We start from the raw sequence: 11,833 nt of genomic DNA, 5'->3' as shown, positions 1-11,833 counted from the left end.
TTTACGCTTACAGAATGGGCAAAAGATTCGCACATCATATACCTGACAAAGCTCTACTATCCAGAATATATGAAGAACTCTTACAACTCAACAGAAAGATAAACAATTCAATTATAAAGTGGACAAAAGACTTGAGTTGACATTTCTCTGAAGAAGACATACAAATGGCTAACAAATACATGAAAAGATGGTCAACATCATTAGTCATTAGGGAAATGCAAATCAAAACCTCGGGACACCATTTCACATCCCTAGGATGGATATTTTAAAAAAGGAAAAAAGAAACCAAGTGTTGCCAAAGATGTGGAGTAACTGGAATCCTCATACATTGCTGGTGGGAATGTTAAATGGTGTACGTTCTGTGGAAAACAGTTTGGCCATTCTTTAAACAGCAGAACATAGAATTAGTAGGCGATTTGGCAATTCCACTCCTATTTACCCAAAAGAATTGAAACCAGGCATTCAAATACTTACACATAAATGTTCATAGCAGCACTATTCACATAGCCAAAAAAGGGAAACACCCAAATGTCCATCAACTTATGAATGGATAAACAAAATGTGTTATGTCAGGTGGAATATTTTTCAGCTATAAAAAGAATGGAGTACTGATACATGCTACAATGTGGGTGAACCTTGAAAATGCTATGCGAAATGAAGGAAGGTAGAAACAGAAACTCACATATTGTATGATTCCCCTTGTAGGAAACATCCAGAATAGGTAAATCCATAGAGACAGAAAGCACATGAGTGTTTGCCAGGGGCTGGGGGGAGGGAAGAAAAGGGAGGGATCCCTTAACAGGTACAAGTTTCCTTTGAGGTGGTGAAATATCTTAGAACTAGATAGAGGTGATGGTTGTACAACATTGTGAATGTACTAATGCCACGGAGTTGTACGCTTAAATATGGTTAATGGGTAATCTCGCATTATGTGACTATTACCTCAATTTAAAAAATATATTCTATTTACCTCTGTATTAGTTTCCTATTGCTGTATAACAAATTACCACAAACTCAACTGCTTAAAAAATTACAAGTTAGCTTACAGTTCTGTAGATGAGAAGTTCAGGTGGGCTTGGGTGGTTTCTCTAAAGTTGACAGGCAGAAATTAAGGTGTTGGCTGTGCCGTGCTCTTATCTGGAGGTTCTGAGGAGGAATCCACTTCCAAGCTTGTTTAGGTTTTTAGCAGAATTCAGTTCCTTATGACTGAAGGACTGAAATCCCCAGTTCCTTGCTGGCTGTCAGGCAAGAGTCAGTCTCAACTGCCACAGGGTACCCACATTCTTGGCACACAGCTCCCTCCAGCAACAGCATGGCTAACTTTCTCCTTCAAATATCTCTCCCCGCCTCTTCTGCCACCAGCAGGAGCCAATTCTCTGTTTTTAAAGGGCTAGTGTGATTAGATGGGCCCACCTGGATAATCTCACGTTGGCCATACAATGTAACAAGCAGTTGTAATGTCTCATTAAATTCAGGGGTGCCACCCCGCACTCGAAGGGGTGGGAATTATAGAAGGGAAGGCTCACCGGGAGTCATTCTTAGAATTCTGCCATGACCTCTTAGAGAAAAATAATAAAACAGTTTCTACCTAATTTAAGAACAATTGTTATTTGTTAATGCCCAACATTGCCTAAATGATTAATACCAAGGAAAAATTTCAGAACCAATGATTTACAGGTGAAAACAATTCAGGTCTCCAAGACTCAGGGAAGGGATGGAAAGCTGTTCTTAATAAGTGGGCTTCTCTTTCTGAGGCCTCTTTTGTTTTTCTCTTTTCTTCTCTTCTACTAAAGCACTGAATGTATCAATAAATGTGAAGGGAAGCAATTACCAACAGGACCACTGATGTTCTCTCTGTAGTCATAATGAGAGGTAGATACTATGGCTGAAGTTTAGAGGACTAGATAATTGTATATTGTAGAAGTTCTTACTTTTTTGGCTTCAAGACACCTGTATTTGAGGACCCTAAAGACTTTATTTTTGTGGGTTATACCTACTCATAGTTGCCATATTAGAAATTAAATCTGAAAAGTTTTTAAATGCAAAAATATACAAACATACATTCTCTTGGTCTTTAGAGTGACAATGTCATCACATATCATGTAGTCTCTAGAATGCAAAAGGAAATAAAGTCTTATTAGTATTATGAAAGTAGTTTGACCACGTGGAATTCTGAAAAGATCCCAAGGTTCCCTTGGGCTTCCTGGACCTCACTTTGAGACCCACTGATAGATGTAAATACCAACAACTGCATTTCTTCAGCGGTCAATCAACTCACATATTTTGGTTCATCCACTTGTGCAGTCTTAGAAACAAATCTCCTTTCCCTTTACTAGTATGTCGTTCCATCTGGTAGAGTTGTGTGGCTGATTGCAAAAAGTATCCTTTTTGCAACAAGTGTCATTTGCTGACCCAGGAAGAAAATTGAGCTAAGATAGGTCGTAACATACATTAAAGCAAAACAGAGTTCAAAAATGTTTTCTGTGAGCTTCTGGTAGGATCTGTTAGTCTGCAAATACTGCACAGGGGAAATTGCTTTAAATGGTGCCACTGGTCTGCAGTGGAAGGATTGGGTTACAGTCAGTATGAGTCAGGCAGAAAGAGGTTTATAGACAAAAATTAAAGAAAGCACTGCGGATTCTTGTCATGCTTTGCCCTTGAAAACTATGCCAAGACCTCTGTTTTGGTTTTTTTAATAAAGAGATCGATGATATTTCGTGATTGCTTTAATGACTCGGGATTTCCCCTTTACGTTTTAAACACAGCTTATATCTACAGTTACGTTATGTTTGCTTTCTTTGTATCCCGCTTACAAAAAGTAACGACATAAAGCTAAAACCCTTTCAGTAGGACTCCATTACGATCCTTCTGTTAAGCAACTAGCTCGTTCATTCTTTTCACAGCACTTTATCCACTTTTTCCTGCTCCAGCTCTTGGTAAACGCCTCGGAGCGTTTAGATCCCGGCCTTCTAATGTCTTTTTACTGCAGATGAATACAATTTAAAACCTGAAAGCTGCTGGAAGAAAGGTAGAGCATTCCCCGTCCCAAGGTTAAATCTTTGCCCGGAGCTGGCCACTTGGGAACGAAAATCTGAATGGACCGTGGTTAAGAATCAGAAAATGTGTGTAACAGCGCGTTTCTCTTGGTGGGGATAAGGCCCACGCGGAGCATTCCCGACAGGTGAGCTGCAGCACGAGGGATGACTTAGCCGACCTCCAGCGGGGTCGGAGGGCTCGCCCCCTGAGCAGCGCACGCCAGAACAGCCACGATCTGACCTGAGTCCTACAAGTCCTCTGCGCCCGAGCCAGCGTACGTCTGCGCTCTTGCGTGCCGCCGACACCGCCGCCGCGGGTTCGCATCTTGTGAGCCACCGACCAATGGGACAGAAGCCAATGCCCGGCGTCCTCTGTGATTGGCTCTCAGCAGGGAGGTGGTGGCGGAGGGTGGGCCTTAGGGCGTGAATGGTTTTCTGCCGCTCAGCGGGCGGGTGGCGACTCGGGAGGTTCTCGCAATCAGGAAAGGCGGGGAGTCATTGCGATCAGAGGCGGCTGTCTCAGAACTGCTTGGCCCTACCGGCAGGAGGCGCCACTCGCAATTGCAGGTGCCTGCGCTGGGGCAGCGATTCAACCTCACTCCGGTTGGCCGAGGAGGAAAAGGAGAAGGAAAGGGCCGGGCTGGGTCCCCGCCCCTCGCGCCCCAGATGGATGTGCCTGGCCCGGTGACACGGCGGGCGGCGGCGGCGGCGGCCACCATGCTCCTGCGCACGGCTCGGGTCCCGCGCGAGTGCTGGTTCGTGCCCACCGCGCTGCTCTGCGCCTACGGCTTCTTCGCCAGCCTCCGGCCGTCCGAGCCCTTCTTGACCCCGTACCTGCTGGGGCCCGACAAGAACCTGACGAAGAGAGAGGTAGGCGCGGGGGGCGGGCGGGAGGTGGCTCGGCCGGCGCGGGGCGCGGGCGCCGAGATGCGCGGGAAAAGGTGAGAGCGGGCGGAGGGGCTGTAGCTGAGGAAAGGAGGAGTGAGAAAGGCGCTCGAAACGCGGGAGCCATTCTGAGCAGAGATTGCTGACTTTTCTCAGTTGGAAGGCGGCTCCGTGCTGGGCGCTGCCTTAATTCACGCTGTTTTTCTCTCCTGCGTTGGATTGATAGGCCGTGTCTTCGGTGAAGGGCTCGAAACGCGGTTCGGGAGCCCCAGTTCACGTGTGCTTCAGGCGATGTGCTGATGATGCTGTAATGGAACTTAGCCCCACTCTGCTCCGACTGATCCAGCAGTTCCTGCTTGGGGGCGGGGCCGGGGGGGGGAGGAGAATATTTGTAGAATAAAAGGGAAAACAGCAGGTTGTACTTTGGACATGGTAAAGGTTTAAATAAATATTTGCTGCTGGAAAGTAAGGAACCAGATGCTGAGTAACTCCTGCTTTCTGAAAGGATCTTCCCTCTACCTGCTGCACCCTCTTCCTTCCCCTACTTTGCATTGTTTACCCTTGAGAGATGGAAGTGCTCAAATAAGGATTGTACAAGACAAGAACCCATCATCTTGTCTTGATTTTTGGTTGGGCGAGACTGTCCAGGAATACGCTTCCCACACACTCCCCCAACCCCACCTCCCGGGATAAAAGCAGATATTTAGATGGTATCACATAGTTGGCATTTAATTATAGTTTTTCTTGCGTTGTGAATTGTTGCTTCACGGATGTTAGTTTTGCTCCTTTCTCTTCTGCTGCGATGTTGAGAGTAATTAAAGAGTACATAGTCCATGATCAAGAACTTTTTGCTGACTGACTTCCCCAGGAGGATTTATAAGTAAAGTACTTGAAGTGCATTGTGTACTTTAAAAATGTGTTTAACTCTTTAAAGTGTATGGTCAATCTCAACACCAGTTTTTTGAAAAAGAAAGACATTATATTAACTGAAAAAGGACTTAAACTCAAGCTGCTACCACAAAACCCAAATAAAGCAGATTCAGCATCCTCTTCCTTGAACACTACAAAGCAAGAAAGCTGAGGTCTGGTGTTGCTTTCTGGAACAAAAGGGTGAAAGCTGAGTGAGCAGTTGTTAGCTGTTTCTTATTTCTTATGTCTACTTCTCCCACCCTGCCTTCCTGCCCCAGCTGCTGTGAAGTACTCCTCCCATTTAAACCTTACTCTCTCCCCTGTGATTAGTAGTCACCTGTTTTGAGTATCCCTGCATAACAGGTCAGAGCAGGATGTAATTACTCATAATCCAGTTTGTTGTTGCATTGCTCCTCCATTTTCAAGGGCACTTGAAAGGGATTGAACTCTTGGTTGAGGATTTCATTTGAGTTTCCCACATTATCTCACCCCTAGCAAGTGGCACTGACTTTTACCCAACTTCAGATCTACTTCTCAGTCTTATGGACCACTCCACAAGGAACTGTAAGAGTTACTCATTACCTATTTGAATTATAGTATTGGTTAAAAACAATAATAAAGTGGAAAGGGCCAACTCTTGTGAACAGAATGATTCTCCAAGAAGAAAATTACTTCAGTAAATACAAGAGAGAATGATTCTGGAGACCCACAGCAAACACCAAATCTGAATTGTAGCCACTGAAGCAGAAATGATACTGTCTGTGAGCTGCTAACAATTAAAATTTCATGTGAACTGCCACGTGATCTGCACAGTTTGTGCACCTTGCCTGAAAGAGAAGCACACGGGGAGAGAAACATGCTCCCATTGTTGGTATTTGAAAGCCGAACTGTTTTGTACAAGTGCCCTGGGCAGAATTGCTGTGTGATGTGCCATCATGTGTCTTATCAGAAAGCTACCTAGGTGAGTGAAATATGTTCGAGGCGTATAGCAATAAAGCAGAGGTGCCAGGCCCAGGAAACATTTGCTGAATGTGTAACAAAAACATAGCCCACTTCTCTTACTGCAAATTAGATGAGGAAGAGGGCAGGGTTTGAAGAAAAAATCCAGAAGTCTGGAAAGATATGTTGTGTGTGTCTGAGGACCTCAGAATCATGGCCGATTCTGATGGTCGTGCACGTATGGCTCTGTCCACCCTCTCTGGAACCCTAGGTTTTTAAAAATCTCTAATAACTGAAATAGGACAGCTTGTTCTCCTTTCTGACTGCTTGTTTTCACCAAAATATTACATGATTTTTAGGCAAAGCAAATGCCAAATCATGGTCAGTCTATTTGTGTTGAATTTTGTATTTCCCTCAGGAGACTTTAGAAGGTCCAAGAGCAGTCATCTTAGATAGAGCTGTTGTTAACCAAGGCCAAAGACAAAAGGAGGAAAAGAAGGTCAGAATTTCCTTTTTCCACTCTCAAAGGATTTTTTTTCCTTAGATTTCAGGAAAACCATTAACCTGTATCACTTTATAAATTTTAAACAGGTTAAAATTTGTCTTTCAGTAGTTAAAAGCCAAACTTTTAATAAAATAGAGCTCTTTATCACCCCAAATTTTTTATCCTTTCATCTTTTTCAGCGTGGGATTTGACACTCACTACCTTTCTTGGGGGAGGAGAATATTTGTAGAATAAAAGGGAAAACAGCAGGTTGTACTTTGGACATGGTAAAGGTTTAAATAAATATTTGCTGCTGGAAAGTAAGGAACCAGATGCTGAGTAACTCCTGCTTTCTGAAAGGATCTTCCCTCTACCTGCTGCACCCTCTTCCTTCCCCTACTTTGCATTGTTTACCCTTGAGAGATGGAAGTGCTCAAATAAGGATTGTACAAGACAAGAACCCATCATCTTGTCTTGATTTTTGGTTGGGCGAGACTGTCCAGGAATACGCTTCCCACACACTCCCCCAACCCCACCTCCCGGGATAAAAGCAGATATTTAGATGGTATCACATAGTTGGCATTTAATTATAGTTTTTCTTGCGTTGTGAATTGTTGCTTCACGGATGTTAGTTTTGCTCCTTTCTCTTCTGCTGCGATGTTGAGAGTAATTAAAGAGTACATAGTCCATGATCAAGAACTTTTTGCTGACTGACTTCCCCAGGAGGATTTATAAGTAAAGTACTTGAAGTGCATTGTGTACTTTAAAAATGTGTTTAACTCTTTAAAGTGTATGGTCAATCTCAACACCAGTTTTTTGAAAAAGAAAGACATTATATTAACTGAAAAAGGACTTAAACTCAAGCTGCTACCACAAAACCCAAATAAAGCAGATTCAGCATCCTCTTCCTTGAACACTACAAAGCAAGAAAGCTGAGGTCTGGTATTGCTTTCTGGAACAAAAGGGTGAAAGCTGAGTGAGCAGTTGTTAGCTGTTTCTTATTTCTTATGTCTACTTCTCCCACCCTGCCTTCCTGCCCCAGCTGCTGTGAAGTACTCCTCCCATTTAAACCTTACTCTCTCCCCTGTGATTAGTAGTCACCTGTTTTGAGTATCCCTGCATAACAGGTCAGAGCAGGATGTAATTACTCATAATCCAGTTTGTTGTTGCATTGCTCCTCCATTTTCAAGGGCACTTGAAAGGGATTGAACTCTTGGTTGAGGATTTCATTTGAGTTTCCCACATTATCTCACCCCTAGCAAGTGGCACTGACTTTTACCCAACTTCAGATCTACTTCTCAGTCTTATGGACCACTCCACAAGGAACTGTAAGAGTTACTCATTACCTATTTGAATTATAGTATTGGTTAAAAACAATAATAAAGTGGAAAGGGCCAACTCTTGTGAACAGAATGATTCTCCAAGAAGAAAATTACTTCAGTAAATACAAGAGAGAATGATTCTGGAGACCCACAGCAAACACCAAATCTGAATTGTAGCCACTGAAGCAGAAATGATACTGTCTGTGAGCTGCTAACAATTAAAATTTCATGTGAACTGCCACGTGATCTGCACAGTTTGTGCACCTTGCCTGAAAGAGAAGCACACGGGGAGAGAAACATGCTCCCATTGTTGGTATTTGAAAGCCGAACTGTTTTGTACAAGTGCCCTGGGCAGAATTGCTGTGTGATGTGCCATCATGTGTCTTATCAGAAAGCTACCTAGGTGAGTGAAATATGTTCGAGGCGTATAGCAATAAAGCAGAGGTGCCAGGCCCAGGAAACATTTGCTGAATGTGTAACAAAAACATAGCACACTTCTCTTACTGCAAATTAGATGAGGAAGAGGGCAGGGTTTGAAGAAAAAATCCAGAAGTCTGGAAAGATATGTTGTGTGTGTCTGAGGACCTCAGAATCATGGCCGATTCTGATGGTCGTGCACGTATGGCTCTGTCCACCCTCTCTGGAACCCTAGGTTTTTAAAAATCTCTAATAACTGAAATAGGACAGCTTGTTCTCCTTTCTGACTGCTTGTTTTCACCAAAATATTACATGATTTTTAGGCAAAGCAAATGCCAAATCATGGTCAGTCTATTTGTGTTGAATTTTGTATTTCCCTCAGGAGACTTTAGAAGGTCCAAGAGCAGTCATCTTAGATAGAGCTGTTGTTAACCAAGGCCAAAGACAAAAGGAGGAAAAGAAGGTCAGAATTTCCTTTTTCCACTCTCAAAGGATTTTTTTTCCTTAGATTTCAGGAAAACCATTAACCTGTATCACTTTATAAATTTTAAACAGGTTAAAATTTGTCTTTCAGTAGTTATATATTAAAAGCCAAACTTTTAATAAAATAGAGCTCTTTATCACCCCAAATTTTTTATCCTTTCATCTTTTTCAGCGTGGGATTTGACACTCACTACCTTTCTTTGATACTTTTAAGACATTAAATTTAAAACTATTCTGCCTAATATTGAGAGCCTTACAGAATTTGGCTCTTATCTCCTTAACACCCTTATCTCCCACTACATCCTTCTTCCCCTTGCCTTCTACGTGCCCAAGCTCCATCCACGTTAATCTTATAGTCATAAATCCAGTGGATCTAACTTTCTCATCCTTCAAGGTCCATCTCAAAGGAGCAACCCCCCATATTTCCTAACTCCCTTGTCAATAATTTACGTGTATGTGCTCTTCACTAGGTTCAGAACTCCTGGAGAACTGAGGCTTCATTTTATTCTTTTTTTGTTTTCGTAATCTCCATACAGTTTGAAAACAGTGTTGTGCAAATAAGTGCTTACTAACTAGTTGTCTAATTGAACTGTGATTCTAAAATAAAGTGTAAATCTGAATTAGAGCTTAAAACTGAACAGCTGTTTTCCCTTGACTTTTTGTGTCTCAGAAGAAAGCACAAACAAGCTCTGATCCAAAGAACTGTGAAAGGCACCTTAGAATAAAATCAGTTCCCTTTGCTCACACGGCAGATTTTTACCTGAGATAAGAAGGTATCGTCCAGGTGTGGTCAGTAAGAGTCTGTAACGTGTACATTTTTGCATGTAGGAAGATTCCCTTCAGGATTCAGAGTATCCATCAAAGAAGCATTTCCTGGTGTGACAGCTTCTCCTTGGAGGCATTGAGAGAGAAGGGGTCTTCTGGAGACTTTTGGAGACACAGTGGCTAAGCTCTGCACATTGTCTGGTCTTCTTTCTTCATGAAAGCCCCATAAAAGCACCCCTACGCAGGTTGAAAAAGCTGCTTAATGGCATTAGAAGTAAGCCTGGAACATAGTAGATGATCAACAATAGTTTTCTGATTGAAGAAATGGGGCATTTTAGGGTGGTGGATTCAGAATATCTAGGTGCAGATACTCCCTCTGCCGGTGACTAGCTGGGATAACTTCGGGCAATTCACATAAGGCCTAGTTTCCTTGGTTGTAAGGTAGAGATGATAAAAGCATCTACCGCTTAGCGTTGTTTGGATTAAATGAGGTCATATAGGTGAGGTGATTAGCATAGTGTGTGGTGTCAGTAGAGATGTACTATTATAATGCTGATAATGCTGTGGGAGGGACGGTCCTCTTGGGTTGATGTCTCTCCTGGGAGTAACTTCAGATTTCTCATTGAGAATAAGTTAAAGAGAACATATCTGGTCTTTTCCCCCTGCTTGCCTTTATTTTAGTTTCTACTTGGCATTGCTTTTCCTTATCTTCATTATGTAAACTGTGGTTTTTGTATTAGGAGTGGAATTAGACTCATAAGCATAAACACTTTAAATTGATAATTGAAAGGATGAGGTTTATATAACGAAAACTTCACAGTTAATCATTTGGGGACAACTAGTATTGAAGGGTATATAACATGTCTAAGTGCAGACAGTATTACTGGAGTGAAGAATCAGTGAAAGTCCCAAGCGGTGTGGTGGAGAACAAAGAAGACTGGGTATGGAAGGAAGGTATTTTTAAAGGGAAAGTGTGGTGGCTAATAGCTTTGTAGTATTATGTTGGGGAAAATGTGAAGGTGAAGAAATATGCAGAATCAAACAGAGGAGGCAGTTTCACACTTAAGAAAACTGTAGGAGAATGAATGAAACTATAGGCAAAAAAGGAGTGGAAAGTTGCTAATGGAGCACACCTGTGAAAAGTCTGTAGGGAAGCCTTCACTCCTCACGGCTTTCATCTCAAGGTTGCCCTTATCCCCTTTGGTTTTCTACTGAGAAGCCTCTGACCCTGTGTTAAGTCAGCCGAGTGCACTTCCTCATTTGATAAAACTTACACACTTGTGAATAAGAATCATTTCTACAGTTCTCGATTATTCTTTCACGCACACATTCAGGCACAAGAAAGTTTCCTGGTAAATGGAGGTTGCTAGATGATTTGCAAACACAAATTAGACCGGAATTCATGAAGGCAAGGCTATTAGACAAATCACTTTTGATATTCAGCCAGTCAGAAATCAAGTCTGGAATGTATTTCAGATTATGTTTTCCTTTTATAGTTGTTCTCTGCATTGGCAAATATTTTATAATAATTTACTAAAAATAAAATTTTTACTTTATTGTTCCTCTAAAACCTTAAAACAATTAGTTGGGTGAACTGAGGTATCCATGAGAGTTAAAAAGTAAGTCAAACCCAAGGATTAGATTGCTCCATCACAAAGTATTCAGATTGTTAGTAAGACTACCTTTCAGAACGCACTTAAAAACTGAGGCCACTGATCCAAACTTTGAAATGATCACTTATAAAACTGACTTACTTAAAGCCCCAGGAACTTACTAGGCTATGGGGTAGGTGTAAAAAGAGGGAAAAGTCTCCTACAATGATTGTTATTCGAAGAATGGGGACGACAGTTCAGTTAATTTAATTTGTATTGTCCCAAGTGGTCTGTGTTTCAGCTTCGGTCCTTAAGTCTTTAAACGTATGAAAAAAGAGTAAGTGATTTACATGTACTCTCTCATTTAGTCCTTGCAAGAAACCACCCTGTGGCATAGGTTTTACTTCTCTTTTACTGATAATGGAGATTAAGGCTAAAAGGAACTTAAAAATAACTTGCTTAAAATCATACGGCAAATGATGGAACAGAAATTCCAGCTGGGGTCTTTGTGGTTTAAATATTATTTCTACTATCTTCCAATGAAAAATTAATGAAAAAAAAACCTTCCATTTTTTTTCATGGTATAGACATACAAAAAGAAGGACAACAGAGTTGCTTATACTGCTACCATCCACAGATAGTTACTCTGTTAAGACTGTAGGACAGATTTACCTTCTTTATCTATTCATGTTACCCCAAAGAAATGAAACTTAAAATCAGAGAAACCTAATCAAACAGTAGGATCATGGCTCCCTGTTCTGTTCTAGAAGTAAGAACTGACAGTGATTCCAAAACATTTATTTGGTTCCAAAGCATTTGTTGAGCCAAGTATCTTCCAAACAGTGTGCGAGCTGTTAGGTTGTGCAAATGAAAGTCAAGTCCACCCTGAAAGAACCTATAAAGCAATGGTTCTAAACTCTGGCTCATAATAAAATCTCCTGGGAAGTTTCTAAAAAATGCCTGCGGCAAGGCATCCACATTTTCTAAAGCTCCTTGGGAGGT

The 11,833-nt window shown here is 41.8% G+C and overlaps 1 protein-coding gene across 1 annotated transcript in view; it reads left to right on the top strand.

Annotated features, from left to right (window-relative positions):
* The first annotated feature begins 3,513 nt into the window (after positions 1-3,513).
* Positions 3,514-11,833, top strand: part of SLC19A2 (solute carrier family 19 member 2) — a 29,292-nt gene continuing 20,972 nt past the window's right edge. Inside the window, exon 1 of the mRNA XM_024742471.1 lies at positions 3,514-3,905. Within this exon, the coding sequence (XP_024598239.1) occupies positions 3,702-3,905 (204 nt within the window). The 5' untranslated portion in view covers positions 3,514-3,701. The remainder of the gene's footprint in view (positions 3,906-11,833) is intronic.

This window comes from Neophocaena asiaeorientalis, unplaced genomic scaffold, assembly GCF_003031525.2.
Source record: "Neophocaena asiaeorientalis asiaeorientalis breed wild unplaced genomic scaffold, Neophocaena_asiaeorientalis_V1.1 scaffold99, whole genome shotgun sequence".
NCBI lineage: Eukaryota > Metazoa > Chordata > Mammalia > Artiodactyla > Phocoenidae > Neophocaena > Neophocaena asiaeorientalis.
The sequence above is the reverse complement of the archived record's forward strand: the minus strand, read 5'-3'. Positions and strand labels throughout refer to the sequence as shown.